The following is a 14,971-nucleotide window of genomic DNA, read 5'->3' on the forward strand; positions in this document are numbered from 1 at the left end:
TGGGCCACGTGAGGCCGAAAGTCAGGACACGTCCCGAGATCACGTCACGTTGTCGTTTTGGCCGAGCTTTGGGGACAGCGAGCGAGGGGCCCACAGGAAGAAGAGGGCAGCTCTGTTCTGGGTTGGGGCGGGGGCAGGAAAAGGCCCCCCGAAAGCAGAAGCATCTGACTCCTGCCTGCCATTCACCCTCCCCTGCTCCCCTCCTGCTCGCTGAAGCCTTTGATTTCCTGGAACTGGAAAAAAATATTCCACTTCCTGAACTTTCATCACGGGCCCTCCGCTTTCTGTTCCTTTTCACGACTGTCCTCGGCTTATTCTCTGGATCATTGCGTGCTGGCCTCCAGCCTCGCTGGACTTCTCACAAACCAGATCCTGGCCTAGACTGTGCTTCCTCGTGTCCTCCTAGGACCTGACAGCCAGGCCTTGTACAAAGACGATGCTCCAGAAATCTCTTGTCAGTTGAATGACTGAGTTGGGCCTTCTGGGGGAATACCTTGAGGGAGAGAATTCCTGGTCAGAACAAAGGGATGCAGTTAGGAAGATGCTTGAATGGCCACCATTGTTTATACTCCCTAGAATGATAGTGCAAGGGAGAAAGGACTTTTGGAGGATTGGAAGTTAAAGCGGCCTTGATTTAAATCAAATTTATAAAAGATCTTAGCGTGTAAGATCTCACACACACACACACATGCACACACAGACACACCTTGTTAGGTTTTCATATCCACCCCCAGTTAGGGAAAGGAAAGACCCCATCTCGCTTTCCTGCCGTCTTATTTTCCTTGGGAGAAGAGGCAGAAGAAACTTGAGAGAGGTCAGTGTCAGTGCTCAGTGTGTGTCTGGTGAGCAGCATAATGGATGCTCTCAGGCCCGAGTAGGATCATCCAAAGGATAAAATAAGAGTTTGGGAGTCTGCCTGCCATATTTAGCCTGCCCTCCTCTTCTTTAATTTTATGCGACCCCCTCCAGGAAGACCTTGGTGGCATCCAGTTTCCATTCCATTCCTTCTGCCATGACTTTGAGGAGTCTGTTATCACATCCGCAAATCTCCTTTCCCAGCTTCTTCTGCACCTTTCTTTTCTTTGCTAGAAAATCCATGGATTCTCACTGCCTTCTAAAACCTTCCCTGTATAGAAATCAGGTTATGTTCTCCCTACCTTGTGCTGGTCATTTCATCACCCCTCATTGCCCAGGCAGTTCAAACAGAAACCCATGTATAAACAGAAATCAAAATACTTGGAGCAGTGAATGCAGGAACTGGCCCATGATGCTAATAACTTCTCCAGGAGACTGGAATGTGGCTGCCTTCCCGCCTAACCTGAACCTTTTCCAGGTGGCCAGGGATGCAGAGCACTGCCCATAATCCGAGCCGAGTGACTTTGGAGAAGCCACTGTACTTCTCTGTGCCCAAGTGTCTTCATTTATAATGGGATAGCGATGCTTTCCCTGACATTCTCATGTGATAGAATGTTAAAGTAACTTACGCACAAGCGTAAGTTGATTATGGGTACGGAGTGCTTTGAGAGAGGCCCTTGGGAAAACGTCGGTCCTGTTTGCTTATGGGTGCCAGTTTTCAGGGATATCCCATCCAATCAGTTGCCAACAGAAGTATATGGTCTGCTCTGTTTGAAAGTGGGACAGGGCATTAGGGGCATTCAGATTAAAACCACAGTGAGGTATCACCAACATGTATCAGAATGAGTAAAGTCAAAAAAGTAATGATGACACCAAAATCTGGCGAAAATGTGCATCAGTGAGCTCATCCGTTCATTGCTGGTGGGAACGTGAAATGGTATGGCCGTTCTGTACGCTACTTCGGCAGTTTTTTGTAAAACTAAACATCTAATTACCACGTGATCCAGCAATTGCACTCTTGCGCCTTTGTCCCAGAGATGGATACTTATGTTCAGATAAAAACTGTGCGTGAATGGCCATAGCAGCCTTATTTATAATAGCCAAAGAATGGAACATACTACAGGTCCTTCTGTAGTGAATATCCTGTGAATAAAAGCAGACCGTGGTACATCCGCATCATGGAATATTACTCAGCAGTGTGAAGTAACCAACTACTGATAAACACAACAACTTGGATGAATCTCCAGGGAATTACGCTGAGTGAAAACAACCCGTCTCAAAAGGTTACCGTGTGAGTTCATCCGTGAGGCATGCTTGAAATGACAAAAATTATAGAAATGGGAAACACATGAGCGGATGTCAGGGGTTAGAGACAAGGGGAGGAGGCTGAAGGACAGTGGATAACGGTTATAGAAGATGCTTGTAATGATTAGACTGTTAGGTGTTTCGACTGTGGTGGTGGCTATGTGAAACCACATGTGTAATGAAATTGCCAGAACTAAGTATACACACAAACACACACGCAGGAGTACAAGTGAAACAAGGAAATCTGAACAAGACGCATAGATTATCAGTGTCAATGTCCTGATACTGTACGATGGTTTAATAAGGTGTTACCATTGGAGGACACATGGCAAAGGGTGTGTGGGATCTCTGTATTATCTCTTACAACTGCATGTGAATCTCCAGTGATCGCAAACTGAAAAGCTTGATTTAAAAAAAGATTGAGGCAGGATTCAGAGCCAAGGTGGTCAGAATTCATCTTGTTAAGTGTTTTGAGGAGCTGATGCTGCGAAGCTGTGTTAGAACTGGGAAGGCAGTCTTTTCGATCGTTCTGATATGACATCTTTTGCCTGCAGAGGAGGAAGAGGGTGGAGAGTATGAACAGAGCGTCCCACAGCTAGACATGACACAATAGGGTGGATTTTGGTGGTCCTTCCTCTTTGTTAAAGTTTGATGAGCTCTCTGGACCCCAGGACCCAGAAACTAGCACAGCAGCTTCTTTTAGAGGAGGAGCAGAGAAGAGAAATGGGTCACGTTCGCAGCACTGCTTCCCTCTTGTGCCCTGGGGCTGGGTCTGGATGGGGCCCCTGCTCCTGCAGCCTTGGCCCTGGGCGGGTTGAGTTTGGGATGCTACCACACGTGAGCACCGTTGGCAGGGCTATTTCAGCCCTGGGGAGCCAGGTTATTGGCAAGCTGCTTCTCCAGGGACATTAACCCAAAGTGAAGGCTTGTTCTTATTTCATGGCAGATGACATTTGATAACTGGGACTCCGGCTCCTGGGCTCTCTCGGGGGAGGTTTTCTTTCTTGAGAGTGCATGCCAGGATGGTATAGACTGGTGATGGTGGCACATGATGGCCGTCTTTTCTTTAAAGTGGTAGGACAGTCACATCTGGACGGCACCTATGAGGATCAAGAGATTGTCGCTAACCCACCGGACATCTGCCAAGTTGTGGAGGTGACCACCGAGAGCGATGAACAGCCGGTCAGCATGAGTGAGCTCTACCCCCTGCAGATCTCCCCCGTGTCTTCCTACGCAGGTAAGGGGCTGGGTGGGTCAGAATCTCTGCCACTGAACGAGGAACAAGGCAAGGAGATCCTTTAGTCTAAGGTCACCCATTTCACCAACACAGCAGACAACCTCTCCTCCTTCCTAAGGATTACTCTGGCTGGAATTATTCTGTCTTTAATGTTCTCAAGCACCATCTCCTTAGACACTTTTGTTCTCAGTTCCAAGTCTTGGTCACATTTCACTTGATCACCCGTAACATATTCACGCATGACTAATGAATAAGAAGATTTCTTTGGGGGGAGAAGTATGTTCGATTTTACAGATGTTATAGAAAGATGTTGCAGAAAAACCTGAACGAAAGTTTTGGCCAGTGTAACAGTTCATCTGTGTCTGTTTTATTTGCACACATTATCAGAAATTTGGAAGGGTGTTTTTCATGGAATCTGAGTTTGTCCCACCTGGGTAGGACCTTAGGGATCACCTCTTCCAGTTCCTTCATCGGAAGTGAAGGGATTGCTCCAGGCCCATAAGTGTTTGGGTCAGAATTTGAACTGAACCTGCAGACCCCACGTTCCACCAAGTTTCCTTGTCATCTCCACATAGGTTCCGCTTCTTTTTCAATTTAGCACAGCTTCTCATTGAGCATTTTGAACTCTCCAGGGAATGTCCCCAGACTGGCAGAAATTGGCCCCGATGTCAGAGCGTTAGGACCAGATTCAGCGGGCTCTCCCATCCTTAGAGGATAAAGTGGTGGTTCCCTTCCTCCACCAACATTACGTCTTACCCTCCTTCTGACGATCTCCACTTGACTTTTTGGGACTCAGTTATAATTATGAAATGTAAGGTCTAAGTCAGGGTTATTACAGGTAAAAAGTGGATGTCCTCTGATGGGTAACCCCAGTCACTCAGGTCAGGAGTTCTTCCCAGTGCTCTTTATGTGCTGCCAAGTAGCGTGTCCTTCAGTCTGGGCACCACCCCAGTGACTGGCACAGAGTCGGCTTCAGAATTAGGTGGATTCATGTGACACATCGTTTGTACATTAGCAGCCCCTAAATTAACCTTCTGTTTCCTGAACCCCAACTTGCTTCCATGTCAACTTAATTTTTTTTCGATTGTGGTAAAATATCTGTAGTATAACATTTACCACTTTAGCCTTTTCGTTACTATTTTTTGGGGGCCATGATGTGTGCCATGTGGGATCTTGGTTCCTCTAGCAGGGATGAACCCATGCCCTCTGCTGTGGAAGCGAGAAGTCTTAACCGCTGGGCTGCCAGGGAGGTCCCCCCGCTTCAGCTATTTCAGCGGCATTCAGTGCCTTAACCGTGTTGTGCAAGGAGCACCCCGTCCATCTCTAGAGCTCTTTCACTTTGCAAAACTGAAACTTCGTGCCCGATATACAGTAACTCCCCATCCGCCTCCCCCCAGCCCCTTGGCAGTCCCCCTTGTACTTTCTGTCTCTCTGCATTTGGCTACTCTATGTACCTCATATAAGTGCAGTTATACAGTATTGGTTCATTTGTGACTGGCTTATTTCACTTCGCAGAATGTCCTCAAGGTCCTGACTTTCTTTTGTGCTGCAAACATAAAAGGAAAGTGAGAAGCAACCTTGGCTACAAGAGGCCTATAATCTGCCAAACAGGCTAAGCTTGTCATCAGTTATTTATTCATGAAACATCTTTTGAACTCCTGTGTGTACCATTCCCTGTAATAGGAACTATGACGATACTGTTTGCTGCGTGTGTGTTGTGCCCTGGAAACTATGCTAAGTGCTGGATATTGACTGGCTTATTTAATTGTCAGGAGAATAGCCCTGGGTACTGTCATTATTATGTCTTTAAAAATGAAGTATCTAAGGCTGCTGGGGTGAAGCGGTGTGTCCAGAGATGGACAATCTATAGCACAGTGGGACCCACGCGTGGCTGATGCTGTTCTTAGCCCTTGCACTGCGATGCTGCCCTGCAGGAACTCGTGGGGCTCTGCCATTCAGAGCAGTCCACATGCCAGGATCTCAAGGGCCAAGCAAAGGAGGCAGAGCCAAATGCTTATGCCCTGATTCTACAGTGGAGATAACTGAAACCTGAAACACTCAGCCACTTTGCTTTTGTTTCCCTGACCATGGCTGCAAATGTGTGGCTGCTCTGTGTCATGCATTGCAGGCATTATTACATCGTTTTTTTTGTTTGTTTTGTTTTTAAAGGGTTTAGTGCTTTAGAATCCACTTTTCTATTTATCTGTTGAGTGAGAGTTTTCTGAAGTGTTCTTGGGGATTCTGGAAGGGCCTCTGCTTGCTGTTCTGCCAGCAGTAGCATTTTGCCTTCGCAGAAGAATCCCAAGAACAGCTGATTCATGCAGAGAGAAATGAAAATGTCATTACCCTTTTCAGGACATTTGCAAGATGTGAAAAGAAGGATTTTAGTGCCAGGCTGGCAGGCAGCAGGGGTTTGCTCGGAGCCTGGTGTTTCAGCCTGGCCTTTATTTCTTTCCATTGTTTTCATTGTCTGAATTCTCCAGAACCCTTTGCGGGGAGGCTTATTGGATAGAGCCAAGATAAGTCATCACTACCACTTTTCTAGAACCCAGGACACAGCAGAAACTTATCTGTTACTGACCATGGGTAGCTAAAATCTTTCAGTCAGGAATTCCATAGCTTGCTGCTAGGAAAGACAGCTTCTTGGTTGTATTCCTTTTTAAACTTGATGGTCTCCACAAAAAAAATAGGCTGTTTGCCTGTTTTTCATGACAGGGTCCCTTTGTTTGAACTATTCAAGTGAATTTCAGCCTCCTCTAACCACTTTCATTCATTTAGGAAACTGGTATTTGGAGGCAGTTGTTTGCTATTTTTTTCCTCCCTACTGATCATTGAAATAGAATCCCAGTAGTATTACAAAAACCACATTCATTGTTGCAACTCGGTCTTCTCCGTGGTCTAAATATGATGTTGAGCAAGAAAAGGGACAGTTTCTTTGAGTGGAGGTACTTGCCCTGTGGGCTTCCCTGGTGGCTCAGTGGTAAGTAATCTGCCTGTAGTTCAGGAGACATGGGTTCAACCGGTGGATTGGGAAGAGCCCCTGGAGGAGGAAATGGCAACCCATGTCAGTATTCTTGCCTGGGAAATCCCATGGACAGAGGAACCCTGATGGACTGCAGTCCATGGAGTCACTAAAGAGTCGAACATGACTTAACTACTGAGCACACACACTTGCATTATGTTATTAGAAGACAACATCAAATTCTAGTTGGATCCATGAAACTTTATTCTGGGAAGGGATGTCCCAAAGCCCAACCCTGGGAAACTCTAGAGAAGAGTCCTTTTTATTTTTAAAGATTCCGGTGTGTGAACAGGGATTATTTATTATGTTGTTGGTGGCTTAATAAGAGAAATCACAGTAGTACTGGGGGGAAGGCTGGATGAGAGGATGGAGAAGAAGGCAGAAGACAAAAGACTGATTTGTAATAACTGAGAGAAGGGAGACCAGCCACTAGCAGAAAAGACTTTGGGTCCTTCAGGAAACCGGAGCAGGCTTGTGTTTTGTTGGGTGCAGCAAAAATAAGAGTGCTTTAAGAGGACTGTGGTTTGAAACACTTCCCTGGTGGTCCAGTGGTTAAGAGTCTGCCTTCTAATGCATGGGATGCAGGTTTGATCCCTGGTTGGGGAACTCAGATTCCACATGCTGTGGAGCAGCTAAGCCTGTGTGCTGCAACTGGAGAGAAGCCTGCATCCCATAACAAAGGATCCCACACGCCACAGCTAAGACCTGATGCAGCCAAATACAGAAATATATATATATATAATTTTAAAGAGGGCTCTGATTTGAACCTTTTCATTGAGACTTGTAGTAAAAGTCATGGAGGAAGTGATCGAGGGAAAAGAATCCTTGTCAATCTTATTAATAAAACTTGTTGAACAAGTCTTCCAGAAAATGTACCAAGATGTCATTGTGCAAAAGGGCTGTGACGGAAGACGTGTTGTCTCCTTCCAAATCATGTTCCTAAGATGGTCTGACAATAAAAACTGGGCTAAGGGGACTCCCCTGGCAGTCCAGTGGTTAAGACTCCATGCTTCCACTGCAGGGGGCATGGGTTAGATCCCTGGTCAGGGAACTAAGATCCTGCGTGTCAGGCCACACAGCCAAAAAAAAATAGAGCTAAAAAAAAAAAAAGAAAGAAAGAAACTGGGCTACGTGGAGAGTGAGCCTAAGACTAGTGTCATTGTAAAACTGCAGGTCCTGGAGGGAGCACCCAAACCCACTCCGGGTGCTTCTGGGAAAACAGAGACCAGAAAGATCAATCAAACTGCTTAGGTACCTGCTATTACTCTGTAAACACTACAACTTACTCAGACTGTGCTTAAGAGGCAACTCCCCATTTTTTTTTAATTCCATTTTACTCAAAGCAAATCAGAACCCAAACTGAAACTAATGAAAAGGAAAAATAAAACAACTCATATTGATGTGTCAGTAACAACATTGATCTGGAAGCAGCAGCTGCTGTGAACTTGTAAGTTCTGTGGAAATACCGGTGGTGAAGTAAAACCCAAGAAAACAGGAAAATAGGTATGCGTGGCCCCCAACAAAGCACTTTGAGCCAGTGACCCAGGAGTCGCTGTAAGTACCGCTGTTCTTCTGGAGAGAAGGGTTTGATATCCTCAGGCTGGGGCTTCAAGCATCCTTTGCTCCTAAGCTGAAGGCACTCGAGGCCGTTCTTTTAAATACTAAAAACTAGAAAAATCAGGAACTTCCTGATGGGCCAGTGGTTAAGACTGCACGCTTCCAATGCAAGGGGCAGGGGTTCAATCCTTCGTCCGGGAACTAGGATCCCACATGCCGTGCGGAGCATCCAAGAAAATACTTTAAAAAAATAAATAGAAATCTCAGTTTGCTAATATGGAGATTCTTCAAAACTGCTTCAGAGGGAATTGACCTTCCTTTAGAAATGATGTTCTTCCGCAGACACTTGTGTCAGCTGAAAACAGAAGTTCGGAGCATGTGTATCTCCTCTTGTCTCCAGCAGTTTCCCTGAAGTTGTACTTAAAGGTGGATAGCATTCTGATCCCGTTTATGGTCATGCCAGGTCCCAGCACAGAGTCTTCCCAGAGACTGCATCCCAAGCCCCTCCCATGTTGGTGACTCAATTCCCTGCTGGTTTTTGCCCATTTCCAACAAGCCTGGTGGCATCCTGTGTTTATTTGAAGGGGAGAGGAACAGAAGACGAAGTATTTCTGGAGGGTGATTAGGAGGAATTGGAGGGGCTGGACCTACAGGAAAGGAAGAGAAACCTCGACTTTGGAGCCCTACGAAGCTAACGCTTAAAACGGAATGGGGATCTTGAAGTTTTGTGGGAGGTCGGAGCTGCAGGAGAGCCTCAGTGCCCGGGGCTCGGGCATCAGAAGGCTGGTCTGTCTTCCCTCCCTGCGCTGACTCAGACCATCACACTTGAGCTGGTTTCTCAACATCTCTGTTCTGCTTTCTTCTTGGGAGTGGCAGCCACTGATTTCTGTCTCCTCTTAGGAGTCCTGGGCTAGCTGGAAGATTAAGCCAGGAGGGGTGCTTTCCCTTGCCGTTGTTTTTACAATAATGTGTTTTGGTGGGGAAGGGTCTCTTGTGCCTGGCGTTGCTGGTTTGCCCCAATAAAGAGGGTCAGGGCTTCCCGGGCGTCTGCTACCTCTGCTGGATGGGCCAGTTTTCTGGCTGTGGGTGGTCAGCCGTCTGTAGTGGCTCAGGCCTGGGTGAAGTCACTGAAGTACAGTGACCGAGAACGGTGCTGAGAGGCCCCAGGATGGGCCCCGTGTCATCACTTTCAGCTTCCTTGTTTGAAGAATGATTCTGTGCCTCAGTTTGTCCATTTGTTCCCTAGCCTTTAGTTCGTGGAGGGGGCTGGTCTAGGACTGGTGCTCTGTGTGGTCGGAAGGGCTCTGTCTGGGCTGGGGGGCTACCTGGTCATAGCCATGCCACCAGCAAGGTTGGAGGCTGGAGGCCAGGGCCTCTGTAGGTTTGAAGTGGAAAGGGTAGAAGCCACGAGAACACACAACATCTTCTGCCCAATGAAGGTGGGGTGGGGTGGCAGGACCTGCTTCCTGACTTAGGGTCCTTGAGAGACTGAATAAGACCTGCAGGCAAAGTGCTGGCCCACGGCTCACTAACCCTGTGCTGCTGCTGCTAAGTCACTTCAGTCATGTCCGACTCTGTGCGACCCCTTAGATGGCAGCCCACCAGGCTCCCCTGTCCCTGGGATTCTCCAGGCAAGAACACTGGAGTGGGTTGCCATTTCCTTCTCCAATGCAGGAAAGTGAAAAGTGAAAGTGAAGTCGCTCAGTCATGTCCGACTCTTAGCGACCCCATGGACTGCAGCCTACCAGGCTCCTCCGTCCATGGGATTTTCCAGGCAAGAGTACTGGAGTGGGTTGCCATCGCCTTCTCTGACTAACCCCATAAACATTCACTAATATGGCTTCCCTTCAGGCCTTGTCTGTAAAGTGAGTGACCCCAAGGGTGACCTCTAAGTGTCCCTGTATTTTGGAAGTTCTCCCTTCTGTGCGTTCATTTCTCGATGTTGTGAACCCTGAAAAACTGCACGCCATCAATTTAGTATTTGAAACACTTAAAATTTTTTTTACTTAAAAATCAAAAGTAGTTTGCTTAAAAATTTTTTTTAAATTATTTTTACTTGAAATTTTGGGGATTTCCTGGTAACTCAGTGGTGAAGAATATATAATACCTGCCGATGCAGGAAACTCAGGTTTGATCCCTGGTCCAGGTAGATCCCACATGCCTCAGAGCGACTAAGCCTGTGCACCACAGCTACTGAGCCTGTACTCTAGAGCCCAGGAATTGCAACTACAGAAGTCTGTACATCTGGAGCGCGTGCTCTGCAATGAGAGAAGCCACTGCAATGAGAAGCCCACGCACCGCAACTGTGGAGTAGCCCCTGCTCCCTGCAACTAGAGAAAAGTCTGCACAGCAATGAAGACCCAGCCCAGCCAAAAATAAATAAATAATTTTTTTTTTTAAAGAACACTGGTAAATTACTTGAAAAAAAAACATCTTGTATTCTGTGCACAGGTGATGTCACCTCTGGTTGTTGCCTGATCCTGTTCCCCTAGTATGTGGTACAGATCCAGTGTTGAAGGAGGCTAGTGAGCTCAGGACAAAGGCGCTCCAGCATTTACTGGATGTGGGCTGTGTGCCGGGCCCCGGGCTGAGCACAGCATCCTCTTTGGAAGGTGCTTCTATTCCCAACTGTGCCTCCGTGAAGTCAAGTCACTTGCTCTGTCTCTCACAGCCGGAAGGCTGAATCAGGGTGGTGACTGAGTTTGTCGTCTGTTGCCGCGTACAACTACAAACTTAGTCCCTGAACACAACACACTTTATCATCCCACAGTTGCTGAGGGTCAGGAGAGCAGGCATGACTTGGCTCGGGTCTTCGGCTCCGGGCATTCTCTGCAGAAACCCGCTGTCCAGTTCTGGGCCGGGGCGGCTGTCGCATCTGAGGATGGGATCTGGGAGGGTCTGCTTCCAGGCTCACACAGCGCGGGGTGGAATGTAGTTCCTGGCAGGTTGTCAGCCTGAGGGCCTCAGCTTCTTGCTGGCTGTTGGCTGGAAGCAGCCCCTCGGTTGTCTGTCCGGGTGCCTCCCTGCCGTGGCGGCCTGCCCCCTCAAGGCCAGCCGGGGAGGTTGTCGCCTCATTAGATGGGGTTTCAGGCTTATGTAATGTGATCGCATACAGCCTGTCGCCTCCGCCCTGTTCCGTTGGTTTCAGAACAAGTCACAGCCCCGCCTGCCCTCCGGAGGAGGGAACCCCACGAGGAGGTAAACACGGCAGCTGAGGCTCACAGGAACCCCCCTAGAATCTGTGCATCCACAGCAAGCCAGGGGGAAGATAAACCCCTTTATCCTTCCAGGATATCAGCACTGAGGGGCTGGGAGGAGACTGGGCTGGAAAGGAGGGACCTGGGGAGACTGGGCTGGGATTTAAATGAACCAGCTGCTGCGGATGGTGTGGGGCCTGGATGGAGCAGCCGCAAGGAAAGGGCCTGACACGGAGGCAGAAGCTGGCAGAGGACCAGGGGGGCAGACGGGCACCCAGGGGCCCAACATCCCACCCCGGGAAGCAGAGACCATGAATAAACGTAGCCTGGCCCTGGGAAAATGAGCCACCCCTCCACCTTCAACCTTTTCTCCGAAGGGACAGAACTAGAGAACTCCAATTCTACCCCAACACCTCCCAGGCACACGCGTTTGACCTGAGCAAAGGAGACGGAGGTTTTGAGTTTAGTGACCCACTTCTTTGGAAGAAAAAGTTTCTGATATATATGTATTTTAAAACACTGCCTGAGCCTCCAAACAGTTTGAGCGGCAGGAATGATAGGCCTGTGTTTTTCTCTCTGTGAACAGAAAGCGAAACTACGGATAGCGTGCCCAGTGACGAAGAGAGCGCAGAGGTAAGCATGGCGGGGCCGCTGGCGCCAGCAGGCGCTGGGACAGAGCCTTCCCAACCAGCACGGTGGTTTCCGCGTGGCTAGTGGAGGTTCTTTTCTTTTGATCATGAGTTTCAGTTGCGGCTTTTTTTTTCTTTTCTTGGTGGTGGTGGTGAAATATACATAACGTAAAAATTGACAGTGCTTTTGTATTTCAACTTACAAAACGAGGCTTTGGGGAAATGAACGGGAGGGCAGAGAGTGAGAGATGTCTCAGTAAGAAAGCAGGCTGTGGCGGCAGGAAAAAGCCAGGAAACGCTGATGTTCGTAGGGCCATAAACATCCTACTTCTTGGGCAGAAATAGAAAGTCCAGGTGGCTCCGGGCAGTGATGAGAGGTCAATGTCAGGAAGCGCTTTAAGCCGGAGCAGCTCTCCAGGTCCCTAGAGTCCCTGCCACCCGCAATCCATGCCCACTGGCCAGGTGTGTATTCAGTCGAATTCTGAGTCCCCCTCCTGTTCTCCTTCCTCTGGCTGGGCTCTGACAATGCCAGCCAATGGCTCTGATGGTGAGCGAAGGCATTCCTGTGAAGCCTGCCTTGTGTCTGTTTGAGTCAGTTACAGACAGACAGACTGTCTAGTGGTTGTTTGATATAGCGATTTCCCAGGGTGCGAACTGCTTCCGAGGATAGCCTGGGAATTCTGAAAAGACAGCAGGCGCAGGTGCTCACACATTTGGACCCTGTTTCTTCAAGGTCAGAATTCTAGCTCCTTCCCTGAATGGCGCCCACAGCTTGAAGCCAGCTGTTGGCAGCATGCTGGAGCTCTGAACTGCACTCATTTGAAAGAGATCCAGGGGCATTCCCCGTCTGTTATTGAGCACCTCACTTGCCTTCCTCTGAAAAACTCAGCTGGACTCAGGGATCCGGTGGGGCCGTCGTGAAGACCTGGCCGCCCTCTCACACCAGCCATCCTGGCCCAGAGCTTCCTAACAATCAGGCCAGGCAGCTGGCGTTAGAGGGGAACCAGAAACCAAGCTGCTGCCTCATTTTCCTGCCTTCATAGAATAGTCTCGGCTAGATTTCTGGGAGGTGGGCGACGGGCATTGATGATTAAAAATAAAAGGTTGCGGGGGAGAGAAACCGTGTTTTGGGGGCGTGTGTGGCTGGGGATGGATCTCAGTTCAAGGATGTGGAGTCACTCAGCTTCTTGTTTATTCCATGCCTCTTAAATTCAGATACTTAACACGTGGGGAGAAGGGGCCATGTTTTAAAAGCCACTGGAGAAAGGGCAGAGGAAATACCTGTCATCGTTCTTTTCTTTGCAAGGGTCGGCCACACTGGCGGAAGAGGAGCGTTGAAGGCAAACAGTACCTCAGCAACATGGGGCCGCGGAACACGTACCTACTGCCCAGCATGGCCACCTTTGTCACGTCCAACAAGCCCGACCTCCAGGTCACCGTCAAAGAGGAGAGCTGCCCGGTGCCTTACAACAGCTCCTGGCCCCCGTTCCCCGACCTCCCCATCACCGCCCCCATGAGCCCCACGCCCAGCAGCAGCCGCCCAGACCGGGAGACCCGGGCCAGCGTCATCAAGAAGACGTCAGACATCACCCAGGCCCGCGTCAAGAGCTACTAATAAGCCTGCGACTTCCCCTGGTGGTTGTCGGGATTTCTTGGCTTTGTGTTTATCGTTTGTTTGTATTTTATTTTTCTCTCTGACATCTGTTGTAGACGAATCTTAAGGGAAAAAGCCTTGACAAAATAGAACATTGATTGCTGTGTCCAACTCCAGTACTGGAGCTTCTTTTTAACTCAGGACTCCAGCTTCTTGGTAGACGCGTTATCTCTAGAGCCTGCTGGATCTCCCAGGGCTGCTCCCTCAAGTTCAAGGACGTCATAGGACCAACCCATATACGGGCAGTGAGGTGCTGCGTTGCCTGTGGTCAAGGCCAGCATGGTGGAATGGATGCCTCCACACGGAGGAAGAAAATGTGAACTAGCTGGAATTTTTTATTCTTGTGAATATGTACATAGGGCAGTACTAGCGACGTTGCAGTCTGCTTCTGCACCTTATCTTAAAAGCACTTACAGATAGACCTTCTTGTGATCCTGCTCTGTTTCACAGCACATCAGCACCCCCCTTCCCTAGCCTTCTTCCCTCCTCCCCTCCCAGCCCTGACCCTTCCTCTCTTCCCTTCCCCTCCCATCTCTTTCCCTTCATCCCCTCCCCTCCTCTCCCATTCATTTTCTTTCCTCCTCTTCCTCCCCTCAAAGGCCGTGTTCCACATCCCTGAGGAGGAGAAGAAGGAAATGAACTTCTCCACAATGTCCCATTTTAAAAGACTGCTTTAAAAAAAACAACAACAAAAAAAAGAGAAAATCTTTCTAATCTGCTATGCTTGAATGCCACGCGGTACAAAGGAAAACTATCATGGAAAGATTATGCAAATTCTCAGATTTGAAGACAAAAATACTCTAATTCTAACCAGAGCAAGCTTTTTTATTTTTTATACAGGGGAATATTTTATTCAAGGTAAAATTCTAAAGAAAATATAATTGTTTTTTATCTTTTCTACAGCAAATTTATAATTTTAAGATTCCTTTTCTTGTTTATCGGCAGTTATTACATCCTTGTGGCACATTTTTTTTTTTAATTTTGTAAAGGTGAAAAAGCTTTTATGAGCTCATGTAGCAATCAAATTATCCTGTGGATTGATAATAAATGAATATGATATATAGTTAAATTTTTAATGGGCATCACGCCTGGCTTTGTCTGTGTGTACCTTAGAGGACAGTCATGGGACAGGACTGGCAGTGTATCATTTCTTCTGGCGGACTGGAACTTTCCCCCTTTCTTTTCCTTTGTGTTAGTCATTCAGTCATGTCCGGCTCTTTGTGACCCCGTGGACTGTAACCCACCAGGCTTCTCTGTCCATGAGATTCTCCAGGCAAGAATACTGGAGTGGGTTGCCGTGTGCTTCTCCAGGGGCTCTTCCCAACCCAGGGATCGAACATAGGTATCCTGCACTGCAGGCAGATTCTTTACGGTCTGAGCCACCTAGGAAGCCCTGAGGATACAGATGCCTTCCTTTGCGGGGTGTTTGCCTGCAGCTGGATCCTGTGCTGAGTGCTGTCTTACATGACAATTTCACCTCTTCACTCATCAAGGTTGTGCACAGGATAGAGATTT

The 14,971-nt window shown here is 48.2% G+C and overlaps 1 protein-coding gene across 3 annotated transcripts in view; it reads left to right on the top strand.

Annotated features, from left to right (window-relative positions):
• IRF2 (interferon regulatory factor 2) overlaps nt 1-14,532 on the top strand; it is an 84,070-nt gene extending 69,538 nt beyond the window's left edge. For 2 of the 3 annotated variants that reach the window (XM_005903153.3, XM_070364394.1), the window contains exons 7-9: nt 3,233-3,397; nt 11,760-11,806; nt 13,109-14,532. In XM_005903153.3, the coding sequence (XP_005903215.1) occupies nt 3,233-3,397; nt 11,760-11,806; nt 13,109-13,417 (521 nt within the window). In that variant the 3' untranslated portion in view covers nt 13,418-14,532. The remainder of the gene's footprint in view (nt 1-3,232; nt 3,398-11,759; nt 11,807-13,108) is intronic. The other variant, XM_070364395.1, reaches the window with a different exon arrangement.
• The last annotated feature ends 439 nt before the right edge of the window (nt 14,533-14,971 follow it).

The sequence above is a fragment of the Bos mutus genome, chromosome 27, assembly GCF_027580195.1.
Source record: "Bos mutus isolate GX-2022 chromosome 27, NWIPB_WYAK_1.1, whole genome shotgun sequence".
NCBI classification, from domain to species: domain Eukaryota; kingdom Metazoa; phylum Chordata; class Mammalia; order Artiodactyla; family Bovidae; genus Bos; species Bos mutus.